General features: G+C 35.1%; 1 protein-coding gene across 3 annotated transcripts in view; it reads right to left on the bottom strand.

Moving 5' to 3' along the window:
- Positions 1-1,334: 1,334 nt before the first annotated feature.
- The window catches only part of KRIT1 (KRIT1 ankyrin repeat containing), a 42,233-nt gene continuing 20,524 nt past the window's right edge, over positions 1,335-23,043 (bottom strand). For 2 of the 3 annotated variants that reach the window (XM_055420420.2, XM_055420418.2), the window contains exons 9-17: positions 21,062-21,218; positions 20,239-20,346; positions 18,509-18,665; positions 17,143-17,294; positions 12,481-12,647; positions 11,775-11,862; positions 11,098-11,304; positions 4,009-4,125; positions 1,335-3,675 (exon numbers count right to left, since the gene is read on the bottom strand). In XM_055420420.2, the coding sequence (XP_055276395.2) occupies positions 3,607-3,675; positions 4,009-4,125; positions 11,098-11,304; positions 11,775-11,862; positions 12,481-12,647; positions 17,143-17,294; positions 18,509-18,665; positions 20,239-20,346; positions 21,062-21,218 (1,222 nt within the window). In that variant the 3' untranslated portion in view covers positions 1,335-3,606. The remainder of the gene's footprint in view (positions 3,676-4,008; positions 4,126-11,097; positions 11,305-11,774; positions 11,863-12,480; positions 12,648-17,142; positions 17,295-18,508; positions 18,666-20,238; positions 20,347-21,061; positions 21,219-23,043) is intronic. The other variant, XM_055420419.2, reaches the window with a different exon arrangement.

The raw sequence follows: 23,043 nt of genomic DNA on the forward strand, positions 1-23,043 counted from the left end.
AATGGATTCTGAACAACCAGTACTTCCTCCTGTCATAGAAATTGTCCGAATGTATTGAAATTGCTTTTCTCACCTACACCCTAAGATGTCCAAAATATATTTATTTGCCTCAAGCACTCTTATTTCTAGGACTCTTTTGCTTTAGGTCCTTTCCATTCTGCTTATCCCAGCCTCTTCAAATATCAAGTATGATCATAGAGACATTCTGGCTTTATGAATACAGTATTAAAAGGGAATCATACCATCACAGATGAATTTTTGTTGAGGTACTATTTTTTCCATGTACTCACACCAACTTAATTTTTCAGTCTCTATACACACAGTACAGCAAAAACAATTTAAATTCTTCCCATTTTCATCTTACTGAAATAATTTCACTGGAAGTGTTTTTTTCTGTTATAAAGTAAGGAACTGATTAATAAATCAGTTTTTTTTCCATATATCAAATTCTTCTAATAAGTTTTTGCAATTGAGTTCCTCAGGATCAAATTAAAATCTAAATTTTATTTATGTAATCCTTTATTAAATTTGGTCAAGAACTATGGGTAGTTTTACTTTGTTAAATATTTCCATCAAGTCTTTCTAGTCAATTTTGGCAATTTTTAATCTTATAAGATGTGGTTCTTCAGTATATTTTCTTCTTTTTAATGCAGTCATCATGCAGCGTTACCTATTCTGGTTTTATTTTTGTAATGGAAATTCATTTGCTGCGATTTGGATAATCAACAGTTTGAATTCACTTCTTAGCTAAAAATGAGAAAATTGTAATTCCTCTCATCAATTCTCCAAGACCATCCTTGGGGTCAAAACATCTCACCTCATCTCCTCTCCCTTCAGCTGTCTTCACACCATTCTCTCCTGCTTATTTCTTGGACACCAGCTCAAGCAGCGCTGGTTTGAGGAATCCTCTCCTGATCTATCATCAAGTTTCCCTCTTTTTGCTTAAATGGTAATTTTAACTTTTATATTATAGTTTATATGAGTACTTTGCCTCTCTCATTAAACTTTGATCCCTGAAGGCAGAGACTTTTTCTTACCACTGGTTCCCTGGCACATAAAAGGCACTCAAATTTATTGAAAGAATGATGAAAAGGAAAATAGTTCTTTTTCACCCTCAGTGGTCATATACTCCTCAGTTCAGTTCAGTTCAGTCGCGTCCAACTCTCCGCGATCCCATGAATCACAGCAGGCCAGGCCTCCCTGTCCATCACCAACTCCCGGAGTTCACTCAAATTCATGTCCACAGTCGGTGATGCCATCCAGCCATCTCATTCTCGGTCGTCCCCTTCTCCTCCCGCCCCCAACCTTACCCAGCATCAGAGTCTTTTCCAGTGAGTCAACTTACTCCTAGGCACTCATTAAAAGCTGTCTGCATTTTCCCTTTATTATTTCTGGTTTATTATGGTCTGACAATAATGCATTTTTTCCCTACTAATTTTGAAATTGACTTCTTAATGCTGTATATTTTTTAGCTTTTAATAGCCATGCCACTCTAATAGTTTCCTCTTCCCTTTTCCCAGAGCTGCCATACCGTACAACTCCAGGAAGGTATGTGGTATTAAGTAGAGGAGGGAGTTCTTTGATGCAGCAGAGATGTATCCTCACCTCCCTCTATGAAAGAAAAAGCATTCAGCTATCTCCTAGAGTTAGTTAGAACAGCAGTTCTAAATCCTAAGCTGTGTATCAAAATCACCTGGGATACTTTAAAACAGAAATGCTTGGGCCCTACCTGAAATTATTGTGTCATAAAGTAGTAAAACTCCCCATTCGACATTACTGGGAAACGCTGGAAGCACAGAATGAGTGTTGGAGGAATGGGTAGGTATTAACCTGGACAGGCGGGTTAGCACATCCAGTGCCAAGGAACTGGGATTTAACTTCACAGGCAGTGAGGAGGGTTTTCAGAGGGGAATGCAATCACTGGATCTATGAGAGAGGTGTGGAGAGACAGGTGGGCAGCCAGTGGAAGAGGCTACAATGAGCCCAGGAACAGATGGCAAGGACCTGAACGACGGTGGTTGCAGTGCAAACACAGGCAGGGAACAGGAAAGGACGCACAGGACATATGACAGAACTTGGTAAGAGGAATGTGTAGGATGATTAAAGGCAGAAAAGCTATAGAACACTCCCAAATTTCAGGTTAAGTGGCCACATGCAGTGTGATGCCGCTGACCAGACAATACAAGCATAAGGAGAGAAAGGGGCAGGAGACGGAACAAACTGCTCCCAGCTATGATGGAATAGATGTTCCCTGTGTAAACCACTGACGGGAGCTGGAAGAGCAAGAAATTAAGATCAAGAACTCAAAAAAAGGCTGAGGCTAGGGTTTTAGGTCTGGGAGTCAGCAGAGTATTTGGTAATAACCGGGGCCACGGAAATGGATGAAACTGAACAGAGCACTGTCTACGTAGTCAAAAATGCTTAGCATCAAGTTAAAGATAAATCAGGGTTTCTCATTTAATTTACTGAACCGCATAATCTTAATAAAGCTCAGCAGACCACCATTAAACATATGCAGAAATCAATCTGAAGAGTAGATGATGATATGAAAACATTATCTGCAATGTGTGGGCTAATTTTAAATATGACTGTTGAATCTCTGAACTGTCTCTGAATTGAATACAACAATTCTTGGAATTGGAAAGACTAATTTTGGAAAGCTTGGAAAGCCTAATTTCAATATTAAATAGCAGATTAATCAAGTTAGCTACTCAGATGACATCAGTGCTCCCCTAAAGAAAACCACTAGATATTTGGTGATCTACCTCCTACAATGTAAAGGCACTATTATACCATTGTGCCAACTCATAAAAATACAGCATGTTCTTAATAAATGAAACAGCCTATACCAGAGACTGTCCCTTAGTCTATGTGTCCATGTGTGTATGTGTTTGTGTGCCAGGAAGTCTGTATGATTTACTTAACTTTAATAATACAAATTCATCTCTGGGTCTGGAATTGCATCAACAGAAAACAAACTAAAACTTAAGGAAAAATTCACAGGCCCTGCTATTCTGAAGACAGTGAATGAACTTGTCTAAAATGAGTCCCTGAAATCCTTGTTTCTAAGAGGTACTCAGATAATTATGACACAGGGGTTTCAATAACTATACTACTAGCTTATTTTAACTAAGTATCTTAAAAACATGTTGAAAAATGTTCAAAGATTACAAAAACACATTTTACGTAATAGTGTTATATATGCTTTAAGTAGAAAATGTATTTTCTTTATTCAAATTACACTTTCTGTATATTTTGAAATGATATAGCAAAGCTATATTTTTAATTTCATCATATTCCCCTCTAAATTCTTTATCATTTACCAAAAATAACTTTTTTAAAGCTTACTGTTTTGTCTAATGTTATACAGACTATCAACCTACACATTTTTGTGTGTTTCTCTTAAAAATTAACTTATAAGGATATTATATAAAACTAATTGGTATATTACACACCAAACATGAGTACAGATTCTGTACAATGTAACAGTATACATATATATTACAAGAGACTAAATGCCTTGTTAAAAGTAATAGTTTAAGAAATCTTTCATGGAAAAAATCTACATCACAAAATGTGGTGGCTTGAGTATCAGCTGGTTTCCTCTCACGGATTTCTTTCCATGGGCATTAACTGTCCATTTAGCTTCATTAGTAGTTTTACCACAAGGCCAGCCTACAAAGTAAAATATGTCAACAATAAATTTGAAACATAAAAAAACATAAAAACATAAAAAAATGTGTAAATGACATAGATGGCAGTAGACAGGGTTCTCTATTTGAAAAGGAATTTTTCATTGTTATAAGACTGCAATAAATTATTCAGCTAAGTTTCTTGCTTTGTTTAGGAAAGACCTGCCTTTTTATCTTGGTTTTAAATAATATTAATTTCATGTTAGAGGTTTTACTTGAAGTAAAATGGACTGTCATTTTTTAAGAAAGAAATAATTTTACTAATACAGTAGAGTTTATTACTATCATATAAATCAAGAACTGATTAGGTACTTACCTGTTTTGTATGTACTATAAAGCTCATTTTATTTTCCATACTATGGATCTGAAAACATGAATCAGCATCTCCCAACTGCCACATAAAGCAACCATACTTAAGACTGATGAGTAAAGCCTGCAACATAATTGAAAATCATTACTATTGAAATATTTATTAAAAACAACACCTATCTTCTCTTACCATCTACACTTATCTAGCCAGGTCGAAGAAGAATGGTTCTGAAAGTGAGAATAAAACTTGTTCAAAGCGCACTTGGTAATGTGACACAGCCTGCAGCACAAAGCCGCAGCAGACTTCTTGAGCGATGAAACTCTTTTTATCAGAATGACAGGATTTTTTGAAGATGCCCGTCTGTGCTATGTATGTTTGTTTATGCACACACACACATTCAGCCATGAGAAATAAAGAAATTCTGTCATTTGCAACAACATGGATGGAACTTGAGGGCTGTAAGCTAAAGACAAATACCGTAGGATGAGACCACTTATATGTGGAGTCTAAACAAGCCACACTCATGGAAACAGAGAGTAGAACGGTGGCTATGTCAGGGACTGGCAGGTGGGGGGAACTGAGATGTTGGTCAAAGTAGTACAAATTTTCAGTTATAAGATGAATTAAGTTTTGGGAATCTAAGGTGGGGCATGGTGCTTAAAGTTAGCAATACTGTACCATGTTTGAAAGTTGCTAAGAGAGTAGATCTTAAATGTATTCACCAGAAAACATAAATTATAATTATGTGATGTGATAGAGGTGTGGCTAATGCTATGGTGGTAACCATTCTGAAATAAGGTAAGTATAACAAATCAACACACTGTACATTTTAAACTCACCCAATGATGGGAAAACAAAGATGCCCGTTCAGTGGTTTTCAAGAAAATTAAGTGTACTAAAAGTTTTTACTTTCTGCAGGTTAAAAACAATCCCTTTTACTATATTCAGTACCTTTTGAATATTCATACAGTACTTTCAGATCTAAAATTTATTTAATATGGTAAAATTAGTGACTTAGGCAATTTCATATCACTGAAAATATGTACATTGCTATATTTATAGTAAGTGAAAGTCACTGCTGTGTCTGACTCTGAGACCACTGCTGTGTCTGACTCTGAGACCCCATGGACTATACAGTCCATGGAATTCTCCAGGCCAGAATACTACAGTGGGTAGCCTTTCCCTTTTCCAGGGGATCTTCCCAACCCAGGGATCAAACCCAGGTCTCCTGCATTGTAGGCAGATTCTTTACCACCTGAGCCGTGGAGGAAGACCATATTAATAGTAAATATAAGCATTATTTTAAAAACTAAAAATGTATCCTTCATATATTCTACAGAACTATTAAAAAAACAAGTACAGTACCTTGTACCTACATGTTCTATACAATGGTATATTTAAATAGGAATCCAATATATTCTTTTGATTATTTAAAAAATAATTATCTCCTAGTAATAACTTAATTTTCTTACCCTAAAAATAAATATATTCTTTGCATACATATATGCAAAGAAAATGTTCATGCCATCCTTCAAAATAAATATATTTAGAAACATTGCCTCTCTAGGACTAGCAGTTCTTAACATAATGATTGTAAATAATAAACAAAGGATATGCCAGAAAGATTATGATTTAGGGCATTTTGAAAGTGAGGTTCTGTAAGTGAAACATAATGTAATTATTTTACATGAGTGTGTACCATGTGTAATGGGAAAATAATAACATTTTGCTTACAAATAGCTATACTTATAAAATATAACGTGGGTAGGATCTGCTAAGATAGCTATTTACACAAAGTACACACTGAAATAGAGTTTTAAATGCAAATGAAGATATTTTTTCAGATGAAGGTGTTTACTCTATTTAAGCAAGTCCGTCATATTGACCATATAGACACCTTAGGTCTTGGTCAGTGTAACACAACTGACGACAAGCTGACTGTTCTCATCTTTGATGGTTTACAATCTTAGAGCTTTTATAGTGCCATAAATTAACTTGTAGCTTACAGAGCACACAGGTAATGATTATGTGGAGAGAAAACATTGTTACCCTTGGTTTCAATCACCTCTGTATATACCCAGTGACAGCATTTCTATTTCTAGAAAAAGCAGATTCTTAATAATACTATTATCATCCTCTGCCTGCTACTGCTATCTCACTCAATTCCTGGAACAGAATATTATTCATAGTATGAAATATTATATTACTGAACCATCATTTGAATACTATATAAAGCTTGCTGCTGCTGCTGCTGCTAAGTCACTTCAGTCGTGTCCGACTCTGTGTGACCCCACAGACAGCAGCCCACAAGGCTCCCCCGTCCCTGGGATTCTCCAGGCAAGAACACTGGAGTGGGTTGCCATTTCCTTCTCCAATGTGTGAAAGTGAAAAGTGAAAGTGAAGTCGCTCAGTCATGTCTGACTCGTAGCGACCCCATGGACTGCAGCCTACCAGGCTCCTCCATCCATGGAATTTTCTAGGCAAGAGTACTGGAGTGGCTTGCCATTGTTGCCTAAATTTGGAATGCTACCAAAAGTCAAACATAATACACAGTTTAGAGAAAAGGCTCAGTGTTACAACCATGGCATCACCACCAGTTCAATGAAGAAGAATTTGCACATATTGATATAAAATGCTAAAATAGCAGAGGAAAAGTTTCTTGAAATGACAAAGGGAATTTCTATTTCCTGTAACAAACAGTAAAATAGGAATAAAAAAAGTAGTTATAAGCTAATAAGAAACAGCTTATTTTGTATGAATAAAATAGTCTAAATAGAAAATGATAAGCAAATGACTCAAAAACAAGCCAATATCAAATACTTCAAAAAGTCAAGTTCTAAGTGAATTACTGAAGCCAGTCCCTCTTCTGCATATGTCCCTGCATAGTCTTAATCTCCATTCACAGGAATATCTAATAGTATGGTAAAATAACTGCTGCCCATTTATCAGTTATCATGAAATAACTACCATTGGGATATTTTCAGAAGTTATGTGATTACATAAATAAGACTTAAATGATGAAAATAAAAATTAGGTTTACAGTGAAATTTCCTAATCTAAAATGCCTTTTTACATAAGCTTGGCTTCAGGTCAGTTCAGTTGTTCAGTCACGTCGGACTCTTTGTGACCCCGTGAACTGCAGCAACGCCAGGCCTCCCTGTCCATCACCAACTCCAAGAGTGCACCCAAACCCGTGTCCATTGAGTCGGTGATGCCATCCAACCATCTTATCCTCAGTCGTCCCCTTCTCCTCCTGCCCTCAATCTTTCCCAGCATCAGGGTCTTTTCCAATGAGTCAACTCTTTGCATCAGGTGGCCAAAGTATTGGAGTTTCAGCTTCAACATCAACCTTCCAATGAACACCCAGGACTGATCTCCTTTAGGATGGACTGGTTGGATCTCCTTGCAGTCCAAGGGACTCTCAAGAGTCTTCTCCAGCACCACAGTTCAAAAGCATCAATTCTTCGGCGATCAGCTTTCTTCACAGTCCAACTCTCACTTCCATACATGACCACGGGAAAAACCATAGCCTTGACTAGACAGACCTTTGTTGGCAAAGTAATGTCTCTGCTTTTTAATATGTTGTCTAGGTTGGTCATAACTTTCCTTCCAAAGAGTAAGCGTCTTTTAATTTCATGCCTGCAGTCACCATCTGCAGTGATTTTGGATCCCCAAAATATAAAGTCAGCCACTGTTTCCATTGTTTCCCCATCTATTTGCCATGAAGTGATGGAACCAGATGCCATGATCTTAGTTTTCTGAATGTTGAGCTTTAAGCCAACTTTTTCACTCTCCTCTTTCACTTTCATCAAGAGGCTCTTTAGTTCTTCTTCGCTTTCTGCCATCAGGGTGGTGTCATCTGAGTATCTGAGGTTATTGATATTTCTCCCGGCAATCTTGATTCCAGCTTGTGCTTCATCAAGCCCAGCGTTTCTCATGATGTACTCTGCATAGAAGTTAAATAAGCAGGGTGAAAATATACAGCCTTGACATAATCCTTTTCCTATTTGGAACCAGTCTGTTGTTCCATGTCCAGTTCTGACTGTTGCTTCCTGACCTGCATACAGATTTCTCAGGAGGCAGCTCAGGTGGTCTGGTATTCCCAACTCTTTCAGAATTTTCCACAGTTTATTGTGATGCACACAGTCAAAGCCTTTGGCACAGTTAATAAAGCAGAAATAGATGTTTTTCTGGAACTCTCTTGCTTTCTCCATGATCCAGCGGATGTTCGCAATTTGATCTCTGGTTCCTCTGCCTTTTCTAAAGCCAGCTTGAACATCTGGAAGTTCACGGTTCACGTACTGCTGAAGCCTGGCTTGGAGAATTTTGAGCATGACTTTACTAGCGTTTGAGATGAGTGCAACTGTGCAGTAGTTTGAGCATTCTTTGGCATTGCCTTTCTTTGGGATTGGAATGAAAACTGACCTTTTCCAGTCCGGTGGCCACTGCTGAGTTTTCCAAATTTGCTAGCATATTAAGTGCAGCACTTGCACAGATCATCTTTCAGGATTTGAAATAGCTCAACTGGAATTCCATCACCTCCACTGGCTTTGTTCATAGTGATGCTTCCTAAGGTCCACTTGACTTCACACTCCAGGATGTGTGGCTCTAGGTGAGTGATCACACCATCGTGATTATCTGGGTCGTGAAGATCTTTTTTGTACAGGTCTTCTGTGTATTCTTGCCACCTCTTCTTATTATCTTCTGCTTCTGTTAGGTCCATACCATTTCTGTCCTTTATTGAGCCCATCCTTGCATTAAATGTTCCTTTGGTATCTCTAATTTTTTTGAAGAGATCTCTCGTCTTTCCCATTGTATTGTTTTCCTCTATTTCTTTGCACTGATAACTGGGAAGGCTTTCTTATCTCTCCATGCTGTTCCTTGTTTTTTTTTTTCCATGCTGTTCTTTGGAACTCTGCATTCAGATGCTTATATCTCCTTTTCCCCTTTGCTTTTCGCTTCCCTTCTTTTCAGAGGTATTTGTAAGGCCTCCTCAGACAGCCTTGCTTTTCTGCATTTCTTATTTTTGGGGATGGTCTTGATTCCTGTCTCCTGTACCATGTCACGAACCTCTGTCGTCCACAGTTCATCAGGCTTACGTAAGCTTACATAAGGCTTACAGAAGCTTGCTGCTGCTGCTGCTAAGTTGCTTCAGTCGTGTCCGACTCTGTGCGACCCCATAGACGGCAGCCCACCAGGCTCGCCCGTCCCTGGGATTCTCCAGGCAAGAACACTGGAGTGGGTTGCCATTGTTAGTTATTACTTAAATGGATTCAGAGAATAGTCTATTCTTCATCAATCTAAATAAACAAAACAGACTTTTACTTGCTTCTATCACTAACTAGCAAACTGTTTATTCTGTGAAATGCATTAAATATGCTAAAAATAAGTGGTAACTCCATATTTATATTATCATGACTTTGGTTAGAAAAAGGAGCACAACATCCCAATAAGCCTCTGACTGAAAAGCTCTGAAGCAGGGGTGGTCAGATCAAGATGGTGGAATAGAAAACCTCTGAAGTGTTCTAATGGGTATTCACAGTCCCATCCACACTTCATCCTGCCCCCCAAAATGTTCTTTTTTTGAACATTTGAGCAAAATTTGAATAGTTGAAGGTAACTAATTCAAATTTTCAAAATGAACCTCTTGTTTCAGATATTTTACTTCCTTTTAAAATTTGTATCTTTTTCATTTGTATCTAATTAATTTTAAAATAGATAATACAATCACAGTTAAATTTTTTTTTAAGTTGCAAAACGCTATATAGTGAAATGTCTCCCTTCTACTCCTATGCCCAGTTACATAGATTCCCTTCTCCAAAGGCTTTAAAAAACTTTTTATGCATACAAAAGCACCACAACACATTTATGTAAACATAGTTTTCACTTGCCCACATTGTTTTGAGGTATAATGGACATATGACATTACATTAGTTTCAGGTATACAGCAGGATTTAGTATTTGTATATACTGCAAGTATTCTTAACATTCATCAGCATACACAGCACATTTTTTTGTTGTGATGAGGAATTTTAAGATTTATTCTCTCAGCAATTTTCAAATATGCAATACAGCATTATTAACTATGCTCTATACTACATCCCATGACTTATTTTACAGCTCAAAGTTACTATCTTTTGACCCCCTTTACCCATTTTGCCCATCTCCCAACTCCCTGCCTTTGGCAACCACCAGTCTGTTCTCTGGAGCAGGAACTGGCAACCCACTCCAGTATTCTTGCCTGGAGAATTTCATGGACAGAGGAGCCTGGCGGGCTATCGTCCATGGAGTTGCAAAGTGTCGGACACGACTGAGCAGCTAACACAACACACACAGTCTGTTCTTATTTCTATGAGCTTGTTTGTTTTTTTAAGATTCCACCACACACAAATGAGATCATATGGCATTTATCTTTCTCTGACTTACTTCACTTAGCATAATGCCCTCAAGGTCCATCCATATTGTTGCAAATGGCAAGACTTCATTCTTTCTAATGGCCAAATAATAATATTCCATTGTGTGTGTGTATAACCTTTATATTCATGCCTACATACACAGGGATGACTCTCTGAGTACTGGGGCTTGCCTTTGTAAATATCTATCCTGTGCAAAAAGCTGCTCCATACGTAGGAATTCCCGAACAATTCTGTAAGAACATATAACACACACACACACACACTTTCTCTAGCCATCTGTCCACTGATGACACTTCTTTATCTTGGCCACTGTAAGTAGTGTTTCAATGAAAAGGGAGGTGCGTGTATCTTTCTGTGTTAGTGTCTGTTTTCTCCAGGTAACTGCCCGTTTCCACTCAGCTTTACATGAATAACAGCATATTACATATGGTTCAGCACCAAATATATCTTAGAGATCATTCTTCACAAAAATATTCTTCATTCTTTTGTATGGCTGCAAGGTATTTCAATGTAGAAATGTACTACATTTAATATTAACTCCCTATTGGTAACCATTTTGTTTTCAAGCCCCATCCTCTGCTATTATAAATGAAATTGTTCATGTAGCCTAGTACTGTTATTTTAGATATTATATATATAGTGTGACTGGCCAAAAACAGCTGAAAAGATAAAAATCTACCTTAGTTTCCATGTTGAGGAGATGAAGTCCTTTTATATTCACACCTACATACACAGGGATGACTTTATGATTACTGGGGCTTGCCTTTGTAAATATCTGTCCTGTGAAAAAAGCCGCTCCATATGTAGGAACTTCCCAACAATTCTGTAAGAACATGCGCTGTAGGTGATGCATTTCTTTACTGACACCTTCACTTGTACTAAGATTCTAAAAACAAAGTAAAATAAAGAGATGTGAAAGGAAAATGTACCTTTAGCGATCCACATAGGTCAACTAAACAGTTTCTAAAATCAAGGCTAACCCAAAGAATAACATGTGTGACATTATACCAAGGGCATTTTTTCTTCTGAGATCTTCTATTAAAAAAGAAAAATCAAGGTCTAAAAATAATGCTTATTTATTACATTTTAAGTGCATGGATAGTGTATTATTTCATATTTTTAAAAAAAATCTCTAGCACTAGCACAGCACAGTACCAGCATACAGAAGGTAGTTAGTAAAAAAAATTCTATATTGTTAAAAAAAATAAAGTATCTTGCTACTTTTTCTTTCAGATATGTGAACTATAACTTTTTTATTTCAGGAATATAAATTTAACGTACCTATGTTTATAACATTAATAATACTAACAAAATTTCAAGTAGGCTATGTCTTTTTATTTCTATTTAACAGCTTACCTTGTATTCATGAAGTATTCGGTTTGTCCAGTGAGGTGCCTTACTTTTCAATTTGGTAATAGGTACAATAGATTTGAGATTTTCTTCACTGTAAGCAAATATGCCAACATTTAAAAAATAAATTATCTTTAGTAGCTAAAGTAATATAATCATCTAGATATAAATGGTTTTAAATGATTTTTGAGCTGAAAAATACTGTACTTAAAATATCAGAGAACATTTTAAGCAAGAAGTCATGATCCCAACATTGCTCAGTCTAGAGAATGTTTCTTTTTTCAGTAAGCACAAAATATTTTTGAATACTGAAAACTACAATAAACAAACTTTAGATGTGCTGAAACTTCAGTGTTTTCTCACAACATGAAACATGAACTAGTTTTTGGGTGGGATTCTGAAATGCGTCTGCCTTAAAACTTTTTTTTTTTTTACTACTTATCTAATTAAGGTTTTAATGAACTTATTTAAACATACAGTAAAGAAAGACAAGTATAAGGCATATCACACTATATTCAAATATAAGAAAAGTAACCTTGGAGAGGATGTAACTTAAAAGAATGCATCACTATAGGTTTTCTTCTTATTCCATGCCTTATATTATTTAATTCCAAACCAGTGTCTAAAAGTTCTTAATAACATATTTCTAAACTTCCTTGGTAAACTGAATATTGGGCATAGCACAAGACCATGAATTATATTAAATACTTACTTTAGGAAACCTTGCTTGTGTTTCTTACTCTCGTAATTTCCATAAACTATCTGCAACAGTAGACTTGCCAACGTTATCAGTTTAGCATCAGGAGCTGTATAAAAGCCCTTCAATAAATTGTATCTGGCTTCATCAAAGAGAATAAGAATAGCTAGTGGGTCTTCAATCTTAAAGAAGAAAATACAGTATGGTTATTAGGCCACAATTTCCTGTTATAAATGTACAACTTGTCACTAACATGAAAAAGCAAAAGCTATGTAACTGCATATAAATAAGCTGTTCTTGCTTCAGAGCAGAGGTTGACAATTCTTTTCTATTAAAGACCAGACAGTATTATTTTAAGCTTTGTGAGTCATAAAGTCTCTTAATAGAGTGACTCAACTCTTCTAGTTTAGCACAAAAGCAGCTGTAGACAATACATCTACAAATGTCAGAGTTCTACTAAAACTTTTTATACTGATTCTGAAATTTGTGTTTCATGAAATGTTCACATGACATGAAATATTAATTCTTCTGAATTTTTTAACCATTAATAGCTTACAGGATATACAAAAATAGGTAACAGTTCAGATATAGCAATAGGCCAGTTTGCTAACCTCTGATTCAAGTCCAGTAAAATTATCATCAGTTTATGGATATGAGTGTGAGTAATTTTTAGTACAATTTTACTTGAATTCTTTATATTCCTCTAACATCCTTCTATAATTTATGCTTCACACAACATAGTAGTGAACCACAAAGAAGATGAAAGGAAGTAGTCAATTCCCAGAAGGATACATGAAGTTTGAAAAGAGCTTAACAGTTTATACTTGATAAATAACATGAAAGGAGAGCATACTTTTTTTAAGTTTTAAAAACTAAAGTTTCCCTTTATCTGATAAGATTAAAAAAGACTGAAAAATGCTACCCAACAGCATACATTTATACCTGGAATAATATGATCACCAATTACAGGGATTCTAAATAAATACTTGGATATTTCCATATATGATTTAAAATGACCCAAATTTCTTACAGTAAAAAGTTTTGTTGTCTTGCTAACTAAAATAACACTCCACACAATATTTAAAAAATTGAAACAGAATTTCATGGAGGAAAAAAGATAAGGGGATTGCTCTTGATTAAAAGCAGCAAAGAGGTAACGAACACAAATCATGGAGGTTGACTAGCTTCTTCAGTTGAGTGTTTTAAGAGACTGAGAAACTGGGGGGGGAATCTGAATATGGGTCTGACAGATATTACTGTGGAAATATTAATTTTATTATGCTGATAGTGATACTGTAGTATGTATAGTACATCCTTGTTCTTAGAAGATGATGTTAAAATGTTTAAGGATGAAGTGCCATGATGCCTGCAACTCAATTTTAAATGGTTTGTCAAAGAAACGAGAGGAAAGAGTGAGGCAAATATAGTAAAATGTTAACAATTAGTGAATTTAATGAATGGTATATGGTATGAATTTTATTACTTTTTCGACTTTCCTATGGATTTTTAATTTCTGAAACTAAATGCTGGGAAAAAGTGAAAGAAAACATTTTTCTAGTAAAAACTGACTTAGTGAATTTGAAGAATTTGAGGACAGAATAGTTATAATTCCTAATAGTGTATTCAGGGAGTATTAGTCAATAACTGTTCTTTTTAAATGAAAGTAAGCTCTTCTTATCCTAAAAGAATAATCCTAACAACAAAGAAAAAGCAGTTCTTCTGTTTTTCAGATGGTAAAAACAGGAATTTCTCAATTACACAAGGAGTGAAAGAACATAACCACTTTACCAAATCATGATATTCTGATTCACTGTAAGTACTCATTAAACCTTGCTTCTTTTTCACTTGAACCTACTTTACCTAAGTTGTAGTATAAAATGTAATTAATTTAATGTCCAAGTACTATCATTATTATTACTCTTTCTCTACCAGCAAACTTTGAAAATATTATTTAAGTGGAGAAGGAATACAGGCTGAGTATACTTAGATTACTTGCAGATTTCATAGATATATCACATTTAACAAAAGTTGCCACTTTATCTATGTTTCAAGTGTAGAATTTAGTGGCATTAATTACATTCATAATACTGTGAACCATCACCACTATTTTCACGTTTCAACATCCAAACAGAAACTCTGTAACCAGTAAGTCCTCATTCTCTTTGCATCACAAGAGATAATGGTAATTATCTGTGGTAGTCTCTAATATACTTCTGTTTATGAATTTGCCTATTCTAGATATTTATTTAATGTAAGTAAAATCAAACACTGTTTTTCCTTTTGTGTCTGGCTTATTTCACCTAACATGTTTTCAAGGTCCATCCATGTTATGACATGTTTCAGAACCTCATTCCTTTTTATGGATGAATAAGAATCCATTGTATGTATATACTACATTTTCTTTATCCATTGATCTGTTAATGAACACTTAGCTTGTGTCCACCTTTTTGGTTATTATGAATATTGCTGATAATGTTGGAATACAAATATTGAGCTCTTGTTTTCTTTAGGTATGCACCTAGGAGTGGAATTGCTGGATCAAATAGTAATTCTATGTTTAGTGTTTTTAAAAACTATTCAACTATTTTCCACAGAGGCCGCACCATTTTATACTACTATCTACAGCATGCCAAGGTTCTATTTTCTCTATTTCCTCAACCCTCAATATCTTCCTTTATAAATTTTTATTATTACAGCCATCCTAGTAGGTGTGGATTCTTATTGTGTTTTGATTTGCATTTCCTTAATACCTAATGATCTTGAACAACATGTCATGTCCTTGTTAGCCACTTGTGTAACTTTACTGGAGAAATGTGAAGTCCTTTACCCAATTTAATTGAGTTGTCTTTTTGTTGCTGAGTTGCAGGAGTTCCTTTTATATTCTGAATAGTAAACACTCAACATTGAGAAAACTAAGATCATGGCATCCAGTCCCATCACTTCATGGCAAATAGATGGGGAAACGATAGAAATAGTGAGAGACTTTATTTTGGGGGGCTCCAAAATTACTGCAGTTGGTGACTGCAGTTGTGAAATTAAAAGACACTTGTTCCTTGGAAGAAAAGCTATGACCAACCTAGACAGCATATTAAAAAGCAGAGATATTACTTTACCAACAAAGGTCCATCTAGCCAAAGCTATGGTTTTTCCAGTAGTCATGTATGCATGTGAGAGTTAGACTATGAAGAAATCTGAATGCCGAAGAATTGATGCTTTAGAACTGTGGTGCTGGAGAAGACTCTTGAGAGTCCCTTGGACTGCAAGGAGATCCAACCAGTCCATCCTAAAGGAAATCAGTCCTGAATATTCACTGGAAGGACTGAGGTTGAAGCTGAAACTCCCAATACTTTGGCCACCTGATGCAAAGAGCTGACTCATTAGAAAAGACCCTGATGCTGGGAAAGACTGAAGGCGGGAGGAGAAGGGGACAACAGAGGATGAGATGGTTGGATGGCATCACCGACACGATGGACATGAGTTTGAGTAAACTCTGGGAGTTGGTGATGGACAGGGAGGCCTGCGTGCTGCAGTCCATGGGGTTGCAGAGTTGGACATGACTGAGCAACTGAACTGAACCAAACTGAAACACTGATCATATATATGATTTGCAAGTATCTTCTTCTATTATATAGCTTGTCTCTTCTCTTTAATGATAATGTCCTTTGATTTACAAATGCTTTTAATCTTGATGAAGTCCAATTTATCTATTTTTTCTTTTGTTACTCATGTTTTTGGTGTCATATCTAAAGCTCCATGGCCAGATCTAAGGTCATAAAGATTACACATATATTTTGTCCTGAGACTTTTATGGTTTTGGCTTTTATATTTAGGTTATTGAGACACTGAGTTAATTTTCGATGCGGTGTGAGATTGAAGTCCAATCTGATACTTTTGCATGTGAATTTCCAGTTGCCCTAGCATCACCTGTTGAAGAAACTACTCTTTCTTCATTGAATTCACTTGGCATCCTTGCCAAAAAAGTAGTTGGTATGGTATATGGTATATTGTGTTTAGTATTTTCTTGAATAAAAGAATGAGGAAATGCATTGTATACTTTTTCTTCATCAAATTTATGAGACCTCAGGACTTTTCTTTTCCCCAGTTTTCAAAGCTACCGCTCTATTTAGACTATTACCTAGTTTAACTTGTAACATATCCCTTAGGTTTTTTCCTCGTCTGGTCATCCTTCAGATGGCATTATTTCACTTCTAACATTTATAGTAATTCAAATCCAGACATACTTATTTAGGACAGACTTTTTTTTTTAATCATGTAAATTCCATTCTCATTTTTTACTATATGTATAGTTCTCTGTTGAATCTACAAGAATAGCTACATACTGACTACTAGTAATAACTTTTTAATGTCCCCTTTGTAAATATAATCTTCTGTATCTAGAATTTTTTTTTTAGTTCTCTCTATTCTCTTTAGGATGGAGTCTCGATTTCTTTTTATTCTAAGACAATGGAGGTGGAAATGGAAAAACCAACAAAGGACTTTGTAAGTAGACTGACTCAAACTCTCTACCACTTACAATAGGGATGTGAGGATTGAACAGAAAAACAGAAATGAACCCTCCTGTAAAGGAAGAACACAATGTTTGCCTCTAGTGCTTAAAATAGGAACTCAGCAGATTCTGAACATTTAAATGACTATAAAAAAGATTTCTGAGCAAACCTTTTTCTCAACTTCCAAAGGAAGTCTCACATCTCTTCTTAGGAAAAGCTGTGGTGTTTCCCTTTGGGGATCCAAATTAGTCAATTCAGCAAGTATTTCTGGCCAGTCACGAACATGTTGCAATGGTTTATGATAAGGTTTGAGCTGAAGGCCTGAAAAACATCTTTCCCTTAATAAATGATAAGGTAAAAATGAACTAATTACATCAACACATGGAAACTTTTCATTAAATTCTGTACCTAAGTATTGAACACACACAAATTAAAGGTCCAAATTTAAATCAATATTGATTTTAATCAATACCATGCCCAATTTGAGGTTAACTGTTTTTTAAGAATGTAAGAATTATGAGAATAATTCTGGAAATGAATTAAAATTTATCAAATGAATTTAAGATCCTTAATTCTATGATAGCCTATTTAATTATGATAAAATCAGTAAAAATTTGGTGTTTAAAAAAATACAGTTAAATCACTAGAAAACAAATCACAACCACCTCGATGAAATCCCTTATGTATTTGCAATACTTTGAGAGACCAAACCTGTAGTGACATTAGGCTGAGTTTAAATAAAAAGAGTCGAACATGACTGAGCGACTGAACTGAACTGCAATAAAAAGATCTGACAGAAAACCAATATAAAGAAAAAGAATATCTGTATTATTCTGAGAGGAGGTGAGCACTGAAAATAAAGGCAAGTTGGATGCATTTAAACAGCATTCAAATCAAATTTAAACTGCATTTAAACAGCATTCAAATAAAATTTCATTGCCAAAGAAAAAATGTTTTGGTTTTTCCCACTTCAAACATTGTACGGCGCTTCTCTGGTGACTCAGTAGTAAAGAATCCACTTGCCAATGCAGGAGACACGGGTTTGATGGCCCATCTGGGATTATCCCAGATGTTGGGGAGAAACTAGGCCCGTGTGCTACAACCCGAGCCTGTGCTCTAGAGCCCGCATGGCACCACCACTGAGTCCACATGCCCTAGGGCCTGTGCTCCGCAACAGCAGATGCCAGTGTCCTCTTGCTGTACTGCCATCAGAAGCCCTCAAACCACAACTAGAGAACAGGCCCCACCTGGCACAGCTAGAGAAAGGTCCACGCAGCAATGACGAACAGCACGGCCGAAAACAAATAAATAAAATTAGTAACAAACACCCCAACACTGTAAGAATAAAGAGGGGCCAGGAGCAAGCAGAGGCTTATTTGTTTCAGCAGTTTGAACATAAACAATTTATATAAAAGAGAAGAATATTACATCATTTGAATTTAAAAGTCAAAATAACTGATGCTACACTTCAGTTTACCAACTCACTCTCAAAAAGGAAAAATGAGGTTTATACATCAGAATAACAAGTTTCTTACTGAGGTTTTCTGAACAAATCCAAATAGTGAAATATTGCTGTGTTTCTTGAGAGAGACGCATTCCTTCCATTATCTGCTGCACTGTAGTATTATTTCCATGCTTCAGTTCAACAGAACGGTATGATCCATCCATTCTGTATATCCGAACTTTTTCATACTAGGACAAAGAATGATAATAAATTATGCAACCTGGGTAGAAATAGACATCCCAACCCAAAAAAATGCTTTAATTTCAACTTCATCTGCTTTATTATAGATTTCTAATATGGCAAATATCAGAAAAATTACTTTAAGTGAGAATCTTCTGGCAATATTTTATTTTTTCTATTTTTGCCTTGCTGCACAGCTTGCAATCTTTGTGGCCCAATAAGGGATTAAACCTGTGCCCCCTGCACTGGAAGCTTAGAATCCTAACCACTTCTGGCAACATTTAAAAAAAATTTAATTCCATTATTTATATTTTTAAACATGAAATTTCCTCTGAATATTCCATGGTCAAATAAGTTTGAGAAACGAAGGCAAGTGGTTTTTAAAAAAATATTCAATTTCAAAATCTTCTGAGAGGATACTTTCAAGCTATTAATATATAATATAAATACCAAATGGGGGATATAGACTTGGTTAACTAAATCTGGTGTTAGTTAACTACCTCTTGAGTTTAGTGGGCCACAAATTACAACGTAGAAATGTGTACCAGCAATAATTTATCCCAAGAGGAATCTGTAATAAAGGACTTTTTAGCATTTCATGGTGGTAAATTTACAGAAATCCTCAACAAGTACATATTATTTAATGGAAATGTCTGGAAAGGCTCAGACATATGGGTTATATCCTGTTGGTATAAACTCTTATCCTTTATTAGTTGGTATAAATTCTTTCATCTGGTTTGCAAGTTTTCAAACAACTTTTACACTGAAAACAGTTTACTGTCAATATAGCTTTGAGGCATAACAGAGTTTTTTCAAATTGTTACTTCTCTCTCTTAATGCCACTGCTAATTATTTTGTACATAAATAGATGGAAAGGCCAAGCTGAATGAGCAAAATAAAAGACTAGAAACTCTTTTATTTTAACCCATTCACTATTCTTAAGGAGGAAAATGAATCTGAACTAGATAAGTAATTAAATTACTGAATGATGTGTAATATGATTATTTACAAATATAACATATTGCTTAGAATGCCTACGGGCTTCCCTGGTGGCTCAGACGGAAAAGACAGAAATGCAGGAGAACTGGGTTCAATCACTGGGTTGGGAACATGCCCTGGAGAAGGGAATGGCTACGTACTCCAATATTCTTGTCTGGAGAATTCCATGGACAAAGGAGAGCCTGATAGGCTACAGTCCATGGGGTTGCAAAGAGTTGGACATGACTAAACAATGAACACTTTCACTTCATTTAGAAGGCCTAAGTAGAGAGAGATGCTTCAATGAACAGGTTACAATTTGTAATCAGCACATAAAGTATAGAGATTACACTGGGAATTAGATTAATTTTAAGTGATTGGAAGATTTATTTATGCAAACTTTTATTTCGATATGCAAGAATAAATGCCCAAGTGTTAGGAGATGATAGCAAATTTAATACCTATGATGTCTAAACATGAGTAAAAGTAGTAAAGAAGCCATCCATACATTCATCCTTCCATTCTTACCACAGATCCTCAAATTACTTATCAACTTAAATACAATGCTTGGCTCTAAGTAATATTTATGAAGTTAATTCTTACTGGTTTGTTAATGGCTTCCTTCAACAATTTTGCAGCTTCTTCCCAATTATTTTGTTTGTTTTCTTCACAAATATTTAAAGGAGATCTTCCCTGTTGGTCTGTTATGTGCTAGGAATGTGAAGGGAAAATCGCAGGTTAAAGAAAAAAAGCATCACAAATATACAAGTAAGGGAAAATATCAATCAAAATTTCATTAAAAATACTATTGGCAAATGTTAAGTACGTATTAAGCATACTTATTGCATGCTATACTTCAAGTAAACATGAACAGCCAAAGATGAAAGATCCAAAGCACTAATCACTGTGGCTACTGTTTTTCAAAAATTCTGTTTATAGCAACAACAAAGGTCTTGTTAAAGCTATTATTTTTCCCTTTACAAATTTGTTAGTACAAATTCCAAAATATCTTTTTCCTTCTTTAAGATAGTTTTTAGAAAATACACTTTATATAAGGACTTCCCTGATAGTTCATTGGCAAGAAACTCCCTGCAATACAGGAGACACTTTATATAAAATGAAAGGAAACTAAATTTTATGTACATTTGGGCGATGCATGGTGCTGATGGTTGTAAAACAATGTAAATGTACTTAATGCCACTGATCTGTACATCTAAAAATGGTGAAAATGGTAAATTTTATGTGAGGTGTATTCTATTACAATTTAAAAGCAAAGAGTATACATATTACTTATTCTATATAGCAAGTTAAATTTATTTTCGTTTCTCAGCTGACCTCTCAAGTGTACAATTAAACATTTTAAGTGTCATTACTAGTTATTTACTGTTTGGACGTTAAAAAAAGAAAAGCCTGGAAAATAACTTACTCTGTCAATTTCTGGATGATTTAGGAGGATCTGTACTATTTCAGCATGTCCTCCTCCAGCAGCAAAATGAAGAGGAGAACTAAGTTGTCCATTTAAAAGGTTTGGATTGCACTTTCCTTTCTCTAACAATATGCGAGTGGCTTCAACTTTTCCATACCTACAAAAAAATAAAACACCTACAAAAGTCATATGAAGTGTTTGAAAAATCCAAATTTCATACATCTCAAAGAAATCTAAGATTTTTCTATGGCAGAAAACAAGAATGAAGACATTTATGTAAATGTTTTCAGTGTTCACGGAATTCTTATGAAGTACTCTTATGAAGTACTTTTATGATTTAATTCAAATGTTTCTATTTCTGATCAACTGGGAGAAAATATAATCTCAAATACAAGATAGAGCAGAGGATACAGAATCACAATCATACATAATATAATACAAAAATTATAAATTAGGGAGATAAAATTTTTAGTCAAAAATATTTTGAGGAGAAAGTAACTCATAAATTTAATAATGCTTTTTTTATTACAATAGGCCCAAGGCCTAATTTACATGTAGCTGTTGAATGAGGCAATGTGAAAGACACAAAGATATGTTAAGATAAATGGTCTCTGCTCTGGCAAAGGCTTCTAATGTAATCAGAGGAAAACAAACACGTGAGATAAGTTATACCATGCTGTAAAATTTAAGTAACGGTTGAGGGTAACAATCAAAATATATATATTTGTCAAATCATAATAGTATATAATGATGCTTTAGAAAATGTTGGAAAAGGTTGATTTCAGTCTAAGAGAGTCCTGAAAAGTATTCTGATAGAAGAACAATTTGAAAGCTGAAGAGATGCTGAAGAGAAGTAAAATATTTTAGGTAGTAGGAAAAAAAGTAAGCAAAGAGTACAAAGAATGTGAATTTATCATCTGGTTACAAAGACTTATATAAGGCTGCAATCCAATACAATGGTGGAAAGGCAATTCATTTTTTTTGGAAATACATGGGTAAAAAGGGAAAGGAAATTTGCTCTTAGATATGGTGCATTTGAGAGGCAAACAGCACATCTTTAGAACTAAACCAATTTACTGTCAACTCTCTTCCCTTTCACATATGCTCTGGCTTTTCTCTGCCCTGAACCTGCCGCTTGTATCCTACCCCTCTCATTCATGTGACTGCTTTTGTTCTTAGCTATTCTTGAGATGTCTTTTATTCCTCCTCCTGATTTTATTTCAGGTTAAGTTCTGTTATTTCTCTGAAACAGTTTACCAACTACCTCCTATATATTCGCACTATAATTTACCATTTTACTTTGACTTTTTTAATCTCATTATCTACTTTCATCCTTGTATATATACATTTCTGTCAGCCTGGATGTTCCTTAAAAGTTATATCTTTGCATTCTCCATACTGACTCATGAATTAAGAAAATGGGTGACTAAACTGTTCAGCTGGCAACTGAAAACACAGACTTGATACTCAGGAGGAAGGCAAAGGCTTGAGGTATCAGAATATACAAATTCATCCAACTGAGCCTGTTAAAACTGGGAGAATGGATGAAATCTTTCTGAGAAAGATGAGCATCTTAGAACAATGAAATGCATCTTGAAAAACATACTTTCAGGATAGGAAAAGATAATGAGGGGGACAATTCAAGAAGTAATAACAAAAATAACTAAAATAAAAAAACACTGTATGATTAAAAAGTTTTCAAGGTACTTCCTTATATAATTACTTAAAATAATCTTCACAGGCAGAGATATTTCTAATGCACAGATGAAAAAAAGGAAACTTGTACCAGTTAAGTAACTTGCCCAAAGTCTCATGGTTAACCAGTTTAAATCCTATTTTCTGAATCTTAGTGTAACAGTTTCTATACTATTAATATAAAACATGCTTGGGTCACAGGATGAAGACCAGTAAGTCAATAATAATTATTATCTTGCATTTGTATTGACCTTCATTATAGCTCTATTATAGTTGCCCTTTCAACT

This window comes from Moschus berezovskii, chromosome 3 (assembly GCF_049115385.1).
Source record: "Moschus berezovskii isolate FMDL1 chromosome 3, NW_MosBer_1.0, whole genome shotgun sequence".
Lineage (NCBI taxonomy): Eukaryota > Metazoa > Chordata > Mammalia > Artiodactyla > Moschidae > Moschus > Moschus berezovskii.